Genomic DNA, 17382 nt, shown 5'->3' on the forward strand with positions numbered 1-17382 from the left:
CCTCCAATTTGTCTCCAGGCTTGCCTTCACATCCAAGTTCCAGTTCTATATTTTCATCTGTCCCCAGTGTTCACTCAAATTCCTATTCATCATAGCCACTACCCCCTCCTAAAACCAGAACCCCCTCTGCCAACTCCTCCTTGTCAACTGGATTAGTGTCATCATCACCATTCTCAGTATCATCTAAGCATGAAATCTGTATTTTTCCTTCCCTGAAGAGAGAAAGCAATCAATAAGTATTTGTTGACTTAAACACTGCCAATGTTTTCTCTGTCACTCCATTCTTACCACATCAGGCTTAATCCAACTCCCCACTCCCCTCTGCTTATTTAGCTTATTAGATCACTACAGCAGCCTATTCTTCCCAGCTCAGAGGGTTCCACTCAAGTAGGTCAGCGGTTGGCCTTTTCTGTAAAGTTTAACTCCAAAGCAGAACTTTGCTGTTATAGTGTGCAAGCAGCCATACACAATAAGATATTATTTACAGAAACAGGTGGCAAGCCAAATTTGGTCCATGGGCCATAGTCTGCTGACCTATGAAGCTGACTATTAAGTTTTTCCAAACCCAAACTTTTCTTATCCCTGCTAATTCAATATAGAATCTAATTATCTGGGTAAAAGAAAATCTACTTCATTTTTTTTTTCTACATACAACACTGGTTGCCAGCTAGAAATTAAAATGAATTACTTAGGTATGTTGCTCATTGCTTTCAAGACCTTATTTTCCCTTTAAATTTACGAACCTTGGAAGAATAATTTACTGGAAATTGCATCAGTGGTAGGGTAAAGGCTTTGATCTAAGCAGGACAAATCGGAAGAGTTGGCAGCCAAGTAATCTTTCTGTCTTTTACGGAAGAATATATCAAGAATGATAGAAGCTGCCAATAAAGTATTTTGATTCAATGAAGCAGATTAAGATGACATTGATGGGCTTTTGATTTCAATAAGCGGGAAAGGCCCCGAATTCTGCTAGCTATAGGAAAAAACAGCAACTTGTCCCCTCTAGACCTTGAGATGAAACCTAATTATAAAAGAAGGTATGAAAAAAGCCAATACAAAGTGGTAGCTCAGAGGCATCTTATTGTTCTAGACCTACAGCAGTCATTTTTTCCCCTTCATATTAAAACAGGATATGGGCTTCCCCAAGTTATCTACGTTTGTACCCATCCAACAGCCAACTATCTAATCTTCTCTGCCCCTCCTTTATAAACATGGAAAGAATCAGGATTTATGAAATGAACAATAATACCTAAAAAGGAATAAAGAATACATTTGTAACAATGGTTATGTACTTAGCTACTTGCCAAATAAGATTGTTAACGAATGACAGACTTAAAATCTTCCAATAGCTTCCCTCTACACATTAAAATAAAATCCAGGGGTGCCTGGGTGGTGCAGTTGGTTGGACATCTGACTCTTGGTTTCGGCTCTGGTCGTGATCTCTGGGTTGTAAGATCAAGCCCTGAGCTCAGGGTTGTGAGATCGAACTCCGTGCTCAGCTTGGAGTCTGCTTGAGATTCTTTCTCCCTCTCCCTCTGCCCCTCCTGCTTGTGCTCTCTCTCTAAAATAAGTAAATCTTTAAAAGTAAAGTAAAATAAAATCCAAATTTCTCATCATGGTCTACAGAGTTCCATGTGACCTGGCTCTGCTTATCTCATGGACACCCCTGCTGATTATACTCAGCATGCTGCAATCACAATGGCACTCTCTGCTCTTCTGAACACGGAATCATGAGTTGGGACTTTGCCTGTGGCTCACCACTGATTTTCTAACACCTAGATCAGTGCTTGATACATAGTAGATCCTCAGTAAAGAAATAACTAACATTTGCTGAGTAAATGAGTGACCATTTCTGTTCTATATCAGGCTATGGTAATTGGAAGTGGTGGAAAATCTCAGAATCCTAGAGATGAACCTAAAGACAGCAGGATCTTACAGAGGAACTTGCAGTCCTAAATACTGGGACACGAAAAATCTAAATTTTATGAAGAATATCTACAGAACATAAAGTTTCAGTTAAGCAAGATAAGCTCTAAAGATCTGCTACACAACACTGTACCTATAGTCAAAAATAAGGTATAGTACAAAAATTAAGAGGATGGATCTCATGTTAAGCATTCTTACCATAACAACAAAAATTAAAAAAAATAAAAGGATACATGTAGAAACCAAAATTAGGAAGATTTAAAAACAACTGATGATACTCTGGATATATTATGAATTTGGATTAAATAACCAAAAAACTGAGTTGTTAAAAGAGATTTAGAATTACCTGGGGATGTGTGGTAAGTAAGGAGGATCCGGAAACATATGATACTTTCTCATAATGGGATTGGATAATCCAGTTGGAGCTTCCAAGGGCATAGCCTGAGCTTAGTGGAGTCACCTGGACTGCACCAAAAAGCTCCTAGAAAAGAACCACAGTAAGAATGTGTGATGAGCTTTCAGCAGTACAGTCACACCAGGTAAGTCTTTGTAGGAAAAAACCCCAGAAATATCCTTATCCACTTAAAGAAAATTTAAAGTAAAACAAAGTATAAAATAAAGCAAAAAAACCAAAAACCAAACCAAACCAAAACAAAAAAATGGACACCATATGGTAGACTCAGAAAGCAATCCTACAGTCTTTACTTGCCCCCTCTATGAGTTTCAGCCACATGTACCAGGAACCCAGGCCTGACTCATCAAAAGACAGAGAGAGACAATAGATTACCAGAAAGGCCAAAAAGAAAATTACTTGGGTTTTCTTTTTCTTTTTTTAGGCTAGGCATTAAGCTCTTGGTCATTCTATACCGAGGGGCTCTGGGCACAAGTTAACAAAATGGGAACCCTTACTATCAGGTCAAAGTTCAAAAGTTATACTTGACAAATCGCTTCTTGATCTGTTATATGCTGTTTCCTTTTTCACCTGTCCAAAACCTATAAAGTTGCACCCACTGTTCTGAAGTGAATAGAGTGAGATGTCTTTCTCCTGATCATTACAAGCTGGTCAAGAGAAGGCTAACTAATGCTGGGGAATGTGAGTGTTAGGAAAGAACACCAACAAGAACCTGGAGGATGGAGGATAATGACTGTCTTTCCACCTCATACTAGTACAAGATTCTCAGTGACTGAATGGCTAAAGAAAGGGAACTAACTATAAGATCCTCCCAAAGGGTAACAATATGAATCGAAAGCATTCATGCATCACTTAAAATCATATTAACACTCACAATTTTCTGAGAATACCCCACCAGCTGGATTTTGCTAAGGGCAGAGTTCACCTCTTGCATCGTATAGCATCTTCTCCAGGTTGATACTTCCACTGCGTCCTTGAGTGGAGAAGGCAACAGCCTGTAAATGCATCACAATGCCAACTTTTTATGTTATTGAGGATTCCTTTCAAGTAATTTGTCCATTTCATCTAAGTTGTCCAACTTACTGGCATAGAATTGTTTATAGGATTCCTTTATCATCATTTTTATTTCCGTAAGGTTGGTAGTACTGCCCCTCTTTCATTTCTGATTTTAGTAGTTTGAGTATTCTTTTTTCTTCGTCAATCTAGCTAAAAGGTTTGCTAGTTTTGTTGATCTTAAAAAAAAAAACAAAACTTTTCTCTATTCTTTTTCCTTCATGGTGTTTCACTATATTTTTCTGAGTTATTTCCTTAGTGGTTGTTCTAGGGCTTATCATATACATCTTAACACAGAGCATTTCTATACGACATTTCAAATTCTCTTTCCTATTCATGAATGATAAACGAAATACACTTCATTCATGGGCCTGCAAAGCTATAGAAAAGGACTGAGTTAAACACAGTTGAGGCTTGGCATAAAGGAGGAAAATAAAACATAATTTGTGACTTTTCTGATCAGCATCAGGAGTATCCCTTAAAACAAGCAAACAAAACTCTGTTATTAGAAAAACACTGTGTCATTTGCTCTAACAGAATCAGGAATAGACCTGGGAGAGTGACTTCCCTGAGCTTCTCTGTTTAAATAGGTCAAGGAACTTCTGGTCAACTGAAAAGTGTGCATTAGCTCTGCTCTCTCTCCTGAAATACCACTGAACATAGTAAAGGGCTTCACACGCACACACCCCTTCAAGACAAAGAGAATGAAAGAAGCAACAGCATTTTAGAAAGTGGAAAGTAAAAACACAAATAACTGACTTAGCAGACACAGGAAAATTTAATTCAAATTAATTTATGCTGCAGAACCCATAAAAAGCTCAGCAATTTGAAACAATAGGCATGTCTGGAAGTCAGGTTGAAGGTGAGCCTAAAAACAAGGGGATTTTCTAGAAAAAAAAATACTGATAAGAAATAGAACCTTCCAGTTCTCTTCACCTATTCCAGAGAGCTCAGCAAACTGTTGCTAGAGGTGATTCTCTGGAGAAATTAAAAATGAAAGTCTAGACTAGGGGAAACCATCAACAACTAACAGCAGCTTCGTTAATAAGCAGAAGTTTATATACCAGAGTAACAATTTTCTTCTCTTCATACGGCTCCCAGAACACTATCAGTCAGGCTTATATCCTCCAGGGTAGGTGACCGAAAGAAACTTCTCTGAAAAATTTGATCAGCACCAAAGAAAAAAATCAACTAAAAGATACTGACACTGGAGGTTTCATGATAAACTGGCTCAACCAGATTACTTTATGGTAAAGTCTAGAATTCAACAAGACTTAAACTCATGGCACACAGACTTTCTAATCAGTTTTTTACTGTCCAACTCCTAAACCTGGGCCAATAACCAAGGATCACTGTATACTTGAGGGAAGTCTCTAAAATGATAAAGGCCAAAACAAATGGAGGGAGGAGGAGAAGAAATAAATTAGTCTGGTAGAACAGAACTTTAAAAAATACTACCATTACTATCCTTAGAGAGATAAATAAGAGAGACTAAGAAATGATAAGTGACTTCTATTAAAAAAAAGAGGAGCATTAAGAGAATAAAAAAGCTCTTGGGCATAAAAATATGACAGCACACAGATAATGAAAGCATGCCAACAAAACCTATCAAAATTTCAAAATAAGTTAAAAACATAAAAAAAAAATCATACAAGACACAAAAGAGTCACATAAAAATCAAGAGCTTCAAAACAAGGTGATAGAACTTAATAAAGAATTAGAAATTTCAAAAATCTTTTCAGAAATGAAGGCTAATAGAAATGTAAGAGTGGATAAACACACAACAGCCAATGCCATAAGAACAACACAGGATGTAAAGATTAAATGCTAAAAAGAAATGAAGAGATAAAAAGAATTTGAAAGAAAGTGGCTGATAATGAAGACAGGCATGGACGAAGCAACATACAGAGAACAGCAGTCCCTAACAGAAATCCAAGCAAGGGAACAGAACAAATACTAAAAACTCTAATTGCTAAAATAAAAAGAGGCTTGAAATTACATACTGAAGGGACATACTGCATACCTGAGAACACTGACCCAGAAGAAGTAACACCAAATATATTCTGGGAAAACATTTACACTATAAATAAACTTTTGGGCAGCTAGGCAAAAAGAGTGAATGACTTACAAGGGAAAAAATATGATACCAGAGTTTCAACAGCAATGCTGTTTTACTCAAAGACAGTAAAATATTTAAGACATTCAAAGAAAGAAAATGCAAGCCAAAGATTATACAATTAACAAAACTAACTTTCAAGCACAGATAAACAATTATTAACTTGCAAGAACTCAGGGAATATTGTTCTCATGATCCCATCCTGAGACATCTTCTGAAGAATGAGCTTCAGATAACCTAAATGACTACAGACATCAGCTGGTAGTGAGCATTAAACATATAGTTATATAGAAGTAAGACCAAATGAAGATTAAAAGAGAGAAAGGATAGTATGTAATGGCTGTATGTTGATAATAAAAATGTAATAGAAGCATGAAAAAAAAAGGGAAGGAAAACACATATGCTCTTTCCTCCAAATGATGACTTAGAAACGACGACCAGTCCAGGAGTAATGAGCATTGTTAGCAACCAGAATGGGAGCTTAAAGTTCCATTTCCCACTAAAAGAATACAGAGTTTTTTAGAGAAGTGGGTGATCCCAGATTTAGGGTAGGGAATGTACAAGAGGAGTCTTAAACATCCTGTGAAAGTACATAGCAAGGAAACAAAGGGTACAAAGGTCACAAAAGGACACAGTGGACAGCATGAAGAGGCTCACTGTCTGAAGCTGGGATAATCTGAGCTGCAAAAAAGGTAGTATTGCAATGAGTCGAAATCCATGATATATGTGTCAGAGTGGGTGGTAATTAGACTGGGACACAGAGAGGGGCTTTTGAGTCACTGGAAATACTCTATTTTAGACCTGGTAGCAGTTATAAGGATGGCTGCTTTATAACAATTTATTAACTATATATTGTGTTTTTTTGTTTTATATTACAATAAAAAAGTTAATTTAAAAAATAAAAAATGTATGCCAAAATAAGGAGTTATGACAGCAGAAATGAAAAACTCATGGATAGGTTGGGAGGTAAAGAGAATTTCTCAGGCAAAAGAGCAAACAAAAACGAAGAGATGGAAGAGGACAGAAAAAAATATGAGTCCAGTCCAGGAGGTCAAACATCTAAGTAGTGAGAGCTCCAGAAAGTGGGAACACAAAACATGAGGGAGAAAATTTTAAAAATAAACAGAAAATTTTTTTTTTGCCAAAACTGAAGTTCTTGATTTTTTTAGACTGGGGGTCAGCAAACACGTTTTGTAAAAACCCACAGACGTTTCAAGCTCTGTAGACCACAGTGTGTCACCTCATTCAACTTAGCTGTGTAATGCCATAGACAATATGTAAATGCACGAGTGTGGCTATGTGCCAATAAAACTTTACTTATAACAACTGTGGCAGGCCAGATTTGGCCCATTAAAACAGGGGCTTGGCCACAGTTGGAACCTCTGTTCTAGATGGTAAGGACCCACTAAGTATGCAGCACATGAGTGAAAACTGTCCTTTATTAAGACACAGCCTCATGAATTTAAGGAACAAGAGGATTCTTAAAGTTTCCACAGAGGAATAAGTGGGATACATACCAAAGATCTAGACTCAGAATAGTACTGGACTTTTCAACGGCATTTCTGGAAGCTAGAGAAAATTGTGTTAAATCCGGAGTTCTATCCATTGGAGGGTGAGGGTAGAACAAAGGCATTTTAGACATGCAGGGTCTCAGAAAATTGACCTCCTGTGCACTCTTCCTCAGGATATGCCTGGCAAAATGAAGGAACGAAGAAGATAAAGACCCAGGAAATAGAGGTTCCAACAGAAGATGGAGGTAAAGATATCTTCAGGATAATGGTGAAGGAAATCTTAAACTGAGAGCCAAGCAGCCAGCCCAAGAGCAGCTGGGATCAGACTGGGGAAAGAGAGAAGGCTCTGGGAGAGGATTTCCAAGAAGATAAAATCGTTACAACACCCACTGAGTTTGAACATACTGAGGAGAGACCTGTACAAATGGCGGAGAGGTTGGGGATAAATTAGTAAGAAGTACATAGGAAACTAAGCAAATAAGCAAACAAAATCATCATCAACTCGAGGGAAAACAAAAAGTTGTGCAAGAAAAAAAAAATAATCCTAACAATGTTATGTGGCCAGTGAGTTGCATTTATACAGTCAAAATCATGGAAAACACCAAACAGAGGTTTAGCTAACCTAGCATATAGATCATGTTGTTCCAGTTCTCTTCATCTTTGTTTCTCCAGCAACAAGGTACTAATAATTCTCCTCTTTACCTTCTGCATAAACAGACACATGAAGATTTTATTTCACTTATCTGTCCTATGTACACTGGATTGCTTTAGGTTTTACAATATTTATTCAATAAATATTTAGCCCTATGGCCATAGCATTGAAGTCCTGTAAGGGATATAACAGGAACAACATAAAGGCCTCTGTTCATAAGGAGCTTAAGTCTAGAAAATTTTTACAATGGTACAAGGCAATAAAGAGATGTCAAAAGCCATGAGTCATCCCTGCCTGCAAACTTGCCCTCCCTCACCGAAGAGTCTAAATGATATATTAAAAATGCAAATCTCAACACAAACACACACCTCCTCCCCTCCTTCACTTTAATGGCTTTCCATTAAATTCAGGATAAAATCCAAGGCTCTTAGCATGACTTTATAAGGCCCTTCTTTATCTGGGTCCTGCTTCAGCCTTTGTTCTATGTACTGAGCTATAAACAGCTCTCTCGGTGCCAGGCTCCCTTGAGCCTGTAACGTACCCCATTGTCTTCTTCAGATTTCGTGTGGACAACACTTACTCCTTTAAAATCTAGACCACTTGTCACTTTTTCTCAGGGCTCGTGACAGCGGACAAGGCCAGGTGCACATCCTACGTGATCTTTGGGAACCTGGCCTGACTGTGTATCAGAGAGAGGGAAGTGGCATAGAAGGCCCCCCTGGATGGCTACCGGTGCGGGCTGCTGATTCCGCTTCTCCTCTCCTTCCACATTCCTGCTGACTCTCTGCCAACGGCTTGGAGGAATGAGAGGTTTCTCTCCAAGGCACAGGATGGAAAAAAACAGGATTTACAGACTTGTCTGCATAAAAATTCCAGTGTTAGCTCTTCACCTTTGAGCTCAGTTTACTCATTTGTGAAATAGGGAGAGCAGCACCTTTCTTTTAGAGTTGTTCTGTGAGAGGTAAATGACAAAATGTACCTGAGTGTCTGACACAGAACAGATGCTGAATAATGATGGTCTCTAACAGCCCCCCATCCTCCAGATGCAGCCACCACAGCTCCAGGAATATATGTAGTTTCCCACAATACCAGGGTACATAAACTTCAACCCAGGGTGAATTACTTCAGTGAGCAGCAATGACTCTGAACTTGAGTGGCCCAAGCACTGCTCTACACGGTCTCAAGGAAAAACCGAAGCTACTCTCCTTCTTTAGCTCCTCCTTTAAATTCCTCAGGATCAGGGAGCCCCATGGCTTGGGCCCCCTAGAGATGACCTTCATTAAAAATAAAGACTTCTTATTTTGGGCAGAAGAGTTTCTTAACTTTATGCCAGAGCTGGAAGGCTATGATGGGAGTGGCCTGAGAGGGTGGGGAGGAAGGAAGAAAAGTAACACTTGCAGCCCAACCACATCTTTCACCCGAGCTGAATTTGTCTTATGCTGTCCTCAGCTTTGCCAAGCTGCTACAACGGAGTCACCTCTGTTAGAGGTTGAGCAAAAAGTCATATGCAAAGCTAGATTAGACTCTCTTCCCTTCCCTCTTCCTTTCCCTTCTCTCTTCCTTTTTCTTTTCTTTCCTTCCTTCCTTCCCTCCCTCTTTTTCTTTTCTTTCTCTCTCCCTTTTTCTTTTAAAATTCTTGATTTAAATTTAATTTAGTTAACATATAGTGTATTATTAGTTCCAGGGGTAGAATTTAGTGATTTATCAGTAGCATATAAGACCCAGTGCTCATTATATCAAATGCCCTCCTTTAATGCCCATCACCCGATTACCCCTTCCCCACCCACCTCCCCTCTAGCACCCCTGTTTGTTTCACAGAATTCAGCATCTCTTATGGTTTCCCTCCCTATTTTCATTTTATTTTATTTTTCCCTTCCTTTCCCCATGTTCATCTGTTTTGTTTCTTAAATTCCACATATGAGTGAAATCATACATTTGTCTTTCTCTGACTGGATTATTTTGCTTAGCATAATACCCTCTAGTTCCACCCACATCATTGCAAATGGCAAGATTTTATTCTTTTTGATGGCTGAGTAATATTCCATTGTATATATTAGACCCACTTTCTTTACTATGCTCCTTCTTCCCATCCCTTGACAACCAGTACTTCCATTACCCAAACAACACCTGGGCTTTACTTTCTTCCCTTGATGGCCCTTCCCAGCATACTCTCCCCTCCCTTGCCCATCTAGGAAAATGTCCTACAAAAATTAAACAGATTAAAATCTGGAGCAGTCTTTCTCAAAGGAGGCATTTGGCTAATGTTTCCACTCTCTGTTAGAGATTAAACAATCATATATTCAACCTCCAGAATAAGCCAGCAAATGCTCTGAGCCCTTGGTAAGGGAAAAAGGGAAGACCGAAGATGTGAAATGTTTACTACTTCAGCCTTCAACAGTCCAGAACCTACTTCTAGAGAAATTACTGGAGTGTTTCAGGTAGGGAGACAATTTCCTTAAGCCAAACAAAGGACTTGTGAAGAATTCAGATATATTTCAACTTGGATCTTTTCTCATCTTCCCTTCAGGGTAAATGGCATAGAAATAATAAATTTATGTTCTGAAGAAACTAAAGAAATCATCTGTTTTTAGAGAAACATTCATGATGATTTTTAACGACCAGTTTAGTGTGAAGCATTGTTGGAGAGAACAGCCTTGTTATATGCAAATCATATTACTCACATAGTAATATCTTTTCGCATTTTTGTATCCTCAGCACTGAGCGGTGCCCAACACAAAAGACACTCAAAAGACAAAACATCTGTTCATTTATTGCCCCAGGAAAAGTAGAAACCAGTGAGCCAATTATTATCAAGTTCTGTCTGCAGTGCACCAGTAAATCTGGCTAGAGGTGAACCTTACGACAGTGTATGAGGAGGTGAAAACTTTCGGGGAGGAACCCTCCAGTGAGCCAGAAGAGGAAGGCTGTGCAGGTCCCAATGACTCTGGTCTCGAATCTGACCAACTCAGTGTAGGGTTTTGTGACTGGCAGCTCCAGACATGGCTCTGAAGGATCCCCGCCTTTTGTATTCACCCCTTGGTGTGGTGCACTCCCCCTGAGCGGGGGCTGAACCTAGGGTTTGCTACTAGTGAAGAGAATATGACAAAAGTGAAGGGATGTCACTTCCAAGATTAGCTTACTAAAGACTGTGACTTCCATCTTGCCCATATTCTCTCTCTTGCCCTCTTGCTCACTCTGATGAAACTGCTGTGAGGTGCTCTGTGGAGAGGTCCACACACAAGGGCCTAATGCAGGCTTCAGTCCATCACCCCTGTGACTGAATCCTTCTGAGGGGAGCCGGAGATAGCTGCAGCCCATGTAGGAGACCCAGAATAGAAAATCCAGTGTTTTTTTTTTTAATAAATTACACTTTTCTGGGCCATGTTCTAGTAGAGAAGCCATGTTTCAATACCTTAACTAAGTTTGGGCTTTCCTGAGGTCTCCTCAATGACATTTTTATAAACTCTAATTGTAGAACTTCTGCAGAAGGGTGTTCTTCGTATCCAATTTAACTCTGATTTTTGCTTATTTTCACTGCAATATTGAGCAATTCACTTAACCTTTTCTTCTCCCCATATTTCTAAACTGAGGGTAAAATACTTCCTTCAAAGACTGTTGTGAGGACTACAGCAAATGAGTAATTATATGTGTGTATATATGTTATTATTATATATATGATAATCAGTGCTTTATGAAATTTGGCTTTTTAAAAAAGATTATTTTAGAGAGAGAGAGCGTGAGTGGGGGAAAGGGCAGAAAGAGAGCGAGAGAAGCAGACTCCCCGCTGAGCACAGAGCCCAACACAGGGCTGGAACCCGGGACCCTGAGATCATGACCTGAGCTGAAATCAAGAGTCGCCACTTATCCAACTGAGCCATCCAGGCGCCCCTGAAATTTAGTTTTTTAATGAAATTCAGTGATTTTAACATTCCCCCTAACCTTTATGCTTAAATTCTTTGGGTGTCTTATTCTGGTAACTTATACTGACTACACTACTTTCAGATTTAAAACTAATTATTTGTCATTTCTCTATTTGGAAATATCCAGAGGTTTCATTTTTCATATAGGTTTGGTGCCAAAATTTTCACAATTTTGGTGAATTTCCTCTCAGCTAGAGAAAAGATTTAAACTAGGAATTTGTCAAATATACTGTTGGTTTTTCAAAAGACCAAAGTTTCAATATTCTTTTGTACAATGTTGATTTCCAATTCTTTTTTTTTTTTAAAGATTTTATTTATTTATTTGACAGAGAGACACAGCGAAGAGAGGGAACACAAGTAGAGGGAGTGGGAGAGGGAGAAGCAGGTTTCCTGCCGAGAAGGGAGCCCGATGTGGGGCTCAATCCCAGGACCCTGGGATCATGACCTGAGCCGAAGGCAGACGCTTAACGACTGAGCCATCCAGGCGCCCCTTGATTTCCAATTCTTTTCTCTCCTTCCTGGAGTGCACTGGCTGATTTTAACCAATCCAGTCACCTCTCAATCATCATCTCATGTTGCCATGTTTTTGCCCATACCCTTCCCTTATCTTAGAATCCCCTTTGAAACCCTACTTAATCTGCCAAGCCCAGGCTAAGTCTCGCCACTTAGTACATAATCTTTGCTTGACAAACTCCCTGGGGACTATGTCTTAAACTTTTTTGGGCCTTTTCCTGCAAACCTATCATGATGCCAGGCACTTGGCAGTTAACAAATAAGTCGTCTGAATTCCAAACTTATACCCACAAATTCCTTTTGTTAACACCCTTTTCTTACTCCTTTGAGATATTTAGTCAGTTTGTCACTCTTTCCTTCTATCTCCTAACGTTCTGTCTAACCTAGCCTTCCCTAAAATTCTGCTTATGCTTACTTGGGGCCATAATTATAGAGAGGCATTTATAGAGCCATTTGAAGCCATTAAGACTATTGGCTGAATCAGGGTAAGTTGGACAAGGAAACCCAGTGGAAACTAGTTCTAATTTTTCTGGCTTTCTAATTTATCAAAGTCAAGTTCTCAGAGTCTAAATGTTTAATAAGTACTTTCTAAAAGATTTCACTGCTTTGTTTTTTCTTATCACACTTGAGTGCTTAATCAACTTTCCCCCAGTGCTCTGACATCATGCCAGAGCTCTGCTGTCTCTTCTTCCATCCTACCAACATCCAACAAGCAGCAAAGACCATGTGCTTATGTTAAAAAGTAAGACTTTTTAAGTCCACAGGGACCACTTAAAAAGCTTACAGATAAAACATTGGCTGGGTTTTTCCTAAGTGTGTGATGAATGAAGGAATCTGCAAAATGAATATAAGAGCAGAATACAAAGAACATAAGAAGCAGAAGTCTTTTTCCCCTCATTACAGCAAAGTGTGCTTATTAATATACATGCGGATGGGGTGGAGTGGAAATATGTTAGCAGGGTGATGACCTTTATGGAGTTTACCAAAGTGAAGCCTGATAATCAAGCATTTCTCAATATTAACTTGAAACTATATAATCCCTGATTTTTGTTTAAGATCAATTTATCTCTAAAAAGGACAAAGGCAATTGCTTAGGCTACCAAAGCACAACAGAAACAATTCTCCAGAGTACCTAAACTACCTCTGCTTTGATTCTATTCTTATCACAAAAACTCCCTCTTATCTATAACTTCATCTCTTAAGTGAACTTGCTGACCAGACCAGAGCGTCCTAGATAGATGAACGTTTTTAGTTCTGGAGCCAGGCAGATGTCTCAGTATAAAGTAATTAAATGGGATTTTTGTTTGTCAGTCAATATCCTGGGAGTTTAGTTAGCCCGAATCAGTCCCTCAGAGGCTAATCAACTCTGAGTGAAATGAAATGATTAAGTTTCTGGAACTGCAAAGCTCAAGGAGAAGCAGCGATGACCTAATCAAAGTACTGCCACTCTATGAATGCTGGCTGACGGAGCCTCTCTCCCTTGGACATCTTTAAAAACTGTAACCTAAGTGAACTCAGAGATACTTGAATTCAATTCCCTTGTTTTACAAAAAAGGAGATTGAGTCCCAGCGTCTGGATGACAGTGCTAACAGGAGAGCAACAGTGGGATTAGAAAAATGGTTTTCCTTCTCTTATACTACCTTGCTTTCCTCAGGAAAGATGGCGTCTAAAGACAAATTAGGCTGTGGAAGGCAGATGTGTGATTACTGAAAGGGTGTTATGTGAACCAAGTATATCATTAAAGGGGAAAAGGATGCTGGTGTTTATAGAGCACCTACTGTATGCCTGGCACTGTTTTATGGACTCTCATGCTGATTTAGTCTTCACAGCAACCCTGCAAAGTTGCTAATATGATTCTTATTTTATAAATGAGGAAACAGAGCCTAGAAGAAATAAACTGCTACAGCTACTAAGAAGCAGATATGAAATTTAAACACTGGTCCATTTGATCTCCAAGCCCATAGTTTTAATTTCTTTTTATTTTTTGAATATTTTATTTATTTATTTGACAGAGAGAGAGAGAGAGAGATAGAGAGACAGCTAGAGCAGGAACACAAGCAGGGGAAGTGGGAGAGGGAGAAGCAGGCTTCCTGCTGAGCAGGAAGCCCGATGTGGGGCTTGATTCCAGGACCCGGTGATCATGACCTGAGCTGAAGGTAGACGCTTAACGACTGAGCCACCCAAGTGCCCTAAGCCCATAGCTTTAACTTTTTCCCTACCATATAGTTAGACCTGATAAATTCCTCTATAAATACCCGTGGAGCATCACAGCGAGGAACTTCAAGTATGTCTTCTTTCATGTCTTCTATAAGGTATGAACCCACATTTTAAGCTCTGACTACTGAAAACTGCCATAACATTTCAGCCAGGAATATATCGGTGCACAATTCCTTAATGCTTGCAAGAGGGTTATGACAATATCCTGTAATGATTTATCCTTAATTACAACTACAGATTTCTAGTCTTATACAGAAAAATCCTACCTGCTGGTTTAGTTTCTTAAGTGGAATATTACACTTTAAATTTTCCTATTACAAACCCTAAACTTTAATGTGGGTATGAGAAAGTCAGAGACTCAAAAATTACATTGCAAAGGGAGTCTCCTTTTCCTACCCTTCAAAATCTCTTTTTCAAGAAGAGTAAACTGCAGCATCAAAATGAGGAAGAAAGATGGCTAACTTCTAAATAAATTTCAAGGAGCAGTGTCAACCGAGGCAGGGAGTCAGACAGCTGCCAAAAAGCAAGAGTAATAGCTTCTTTTGGTATACATACTAATACTAAATCAAATGCTAACTCAAACTAACTTCAAATGATTTAAGAGAATTTGTCAGGTCCTTTTGACCAGTGAGTCTGAAAGATTTTAATTTATTATTTTCTTTAGTTCGTGGTCTTATTAAATAACTTAAGCTACTAAAATGCATCAATTCTAGGCACTTAACCAAGAGACAGCCTGTGTAAAGTTTAAGTCAAAAACCGGGGGCTTGAGTCTCCAGTCCAACTCAAGAGGTGTTTTGCTTGGATCATACAGGATTTTATTTTAACGTGCGAGCCAACATTTTAAAAAGATGGGGGAAAAAATCACATTTAAAACATCCAGATTTTGAGTTTCTCTCAAAAAAAGAAAAAAGAGATTTGGCAGCAATGGGCTCACGTTTCCATATGGCCATAATCTGCTGAAGCTGTGTGTCAACTGCCCCTTTAGACGGGTGTGGTCGCTGGCCCACAGTTACCCACAGTCCACCTCACTCCTGTATTTACCTTCCCCACCCCCGGAGACATCGGAGTTTGTGATCCCTACCTGAGACCCCTCTTGACAAGGTGAGTATAGGAATTAAAGAGGAAAAAAAAAAGAGGGAATGAAAAAATAAGACACAGCTCATATCACTTGGGAAAAACGTCAATGTTAACAGACAGCAAAAAAAGTGTTTCTCAATTTAGTTTTGCCACAGTACTTTGGGACACTAGAAAGAAACTGGCGTGTGACAGAGAAAAATTTTAAAGTGACGTAAACCCTTCAGCATAAATGTTATTCAAATGAAGCACTTTTAGTATTCTGGCCCAAGGTTAAATTCTAGGTGAGTATTTGAAAAGAACTCTTGTGTCTGATGTCAATTACAAAATAGCTCTTCAAATTCCTCTACCAGTTATAATATTTATGCTGAGTTTATCCAGGAGAAAAAGAGGACACAGCTTCCTTAGTTTGGTTGTCTAATACCGTAGCATATTCTTTCCAGTAATTAGACTCTTCTCTTTCTCTCTCAATAACTGTGGCTCATCTCATGCTCAAAAGCCAAAACAAAATACTTGACCAGAATCAGAAATATGGTTACAATATGTGAAATAAGGAAATCAGGTCTTCTCCAATAGTGCAGGTTATTCTCGGTGCTCCTCTACCAAGTTAGCTTTCAACAGTTTCAGATTTTTGCCCACCAGGTGGCGAGATAGCAAGTTCAAGGTTTTGTCTCAAGGAGCACCCTTTTTTAAAAGGGAGATTTTCAGGGAGCCTGGGTGGCTCAGTCGTTAAGCGCATCGGGCTCCCTGTTGGGCAGGAAGACTGCTTCTCCCTCTCCCACTCCCCCTGCTTGTGTTCCCTCTCTCGCTGTCTATCAAATAAATAAATGAAATCCTAAAAAAAATAAAAGGGAGATTTTCTAGGCATCTTAGGAAATAACTTTCAGGCTCCCCCTTGCAACCCCATCCTTCCCGCCCTCTGCTTCTTCCAGTTCAATTCACCCTTCTCCCTAATAAACGATGGCATTTCTTTTGTAAGCCAGTTATCCTGTTGTATTTTACAAAGAATGGGAGGCAAAGGAAAACTGCCAAGGACTCTGCCCAAGGTCATAGAAGAAAAGGCAAAAATAAGGACATGGGACTTCCTAAGACTTGGCCCAGGGTTTGGGAGCCAGGAAACAGTGACCTTTGAACATCACCTCTGGTATGCTAAAATTATTTGTGGCAGAATATAAAGGGTATAAATTTAAAAGGAGGAAGTAAGGGAAGCCAAGGCTTACATGTTCCACAGGGAAAGAAAACAAAGTCCTAAAATTTCTGAGGGAAATATAGACAACTAGGTCTGATGTGGTCCAGTGGGTATACGGGAGAGAGAAAGAAAAGGGGAAGGAGGGATAGCAATGGGTAGGAGGAAGGGCAGCTGAGAATAAGAATGCAAAATGAGAAGGGGAAGGGACCTTGTCATAAGCAGATGTGTGGTCAGATCAAGGAAGTCATTCACATACACACAGAAGACTCAGATTTTGTGTCCAGAAAATACTTCCTACCATGAAGACATATGGACACCATATCCCCAGTTAAGGAAATAGAGACACAAAGAAGATCCATAAAACAGAAGAGAAAACGTGCAGTTACACATACTTCCCCCTTCCCTCACATGAAGGGGCTCACACGCACTCGAGAAGAGACAAGTGTGCCCAAGAGGCAGCCCAGCATAATGGTTAAAAGCAGAAACTCTGGAACTAGACTAGACTTACTGCATGGGTTTGAATTCAAATCCTACCGCTCACTAGTTGTCTGACCTTAAGCAAGTTACTTAAACTGTCTGTGGCTGTTTTCTCTTCTGTAAAATGATGTTAAAGAATTATGTGAATTAAGTAAAACATTGAGAATAGTGTCTGGCACACAGCAAGTGCTGTGGAAGTTAAATCAAACAAATAACACATATTCAAAGGAATGCACAGAGGACACACAGATGCTCAGACGCCGAAACAGAGTATAAGAAGGAAGCATATTCTCTTAGCTACACATACATATTCTTTTTTTT

General features: G+C 39.3%; 1 protein-coding gene across 1 annotated transcript in view; it reads right to left on the reverse strand.

Annotated features, from left to right (window-relative positions):
• Nucleotides 1-17382, reverse strand: part of INTS9 (integrator complex subunit 9) — a 104168-nt gene that overhangs the window by 33482 nt on the left and 53304 nt on the right. Inside the window, exons 7-8 of the mRNA XM_028114334.2 lie at nucleotides 3213-3333; nucleotides 2273-2407 (exon numbers count right to left, since the gene is read on the reverse strand). Of these exons, the coding sequence (XP_027970135.1) occupies nucleotides 2273-2407; nucleotides 3213-3333 (256 nt within the window). The remainder of the gene's footprint in view (nucleotides 1-2272; nucleotides 2408-3212; nucleotides 3334-17382) is intronic.

Source organism: Eumetopias jubatus, unplaced genomic scaffold (genome assembly GCF_037043125.1).
Source record: "Eumetopias jubatus isolate StellerSeaLion01/CBP00866 unplaced genomic scaffold, mEumJub1_p1.0 scaffold_2, whole genome shotgun sequence".
NCBI classification, from domain to species: Eukaryota; Metazoa; Chordata; class Mammalia; order Carnivora; family Otariidae; genus Eumetopias; species Eumetopias jubatus.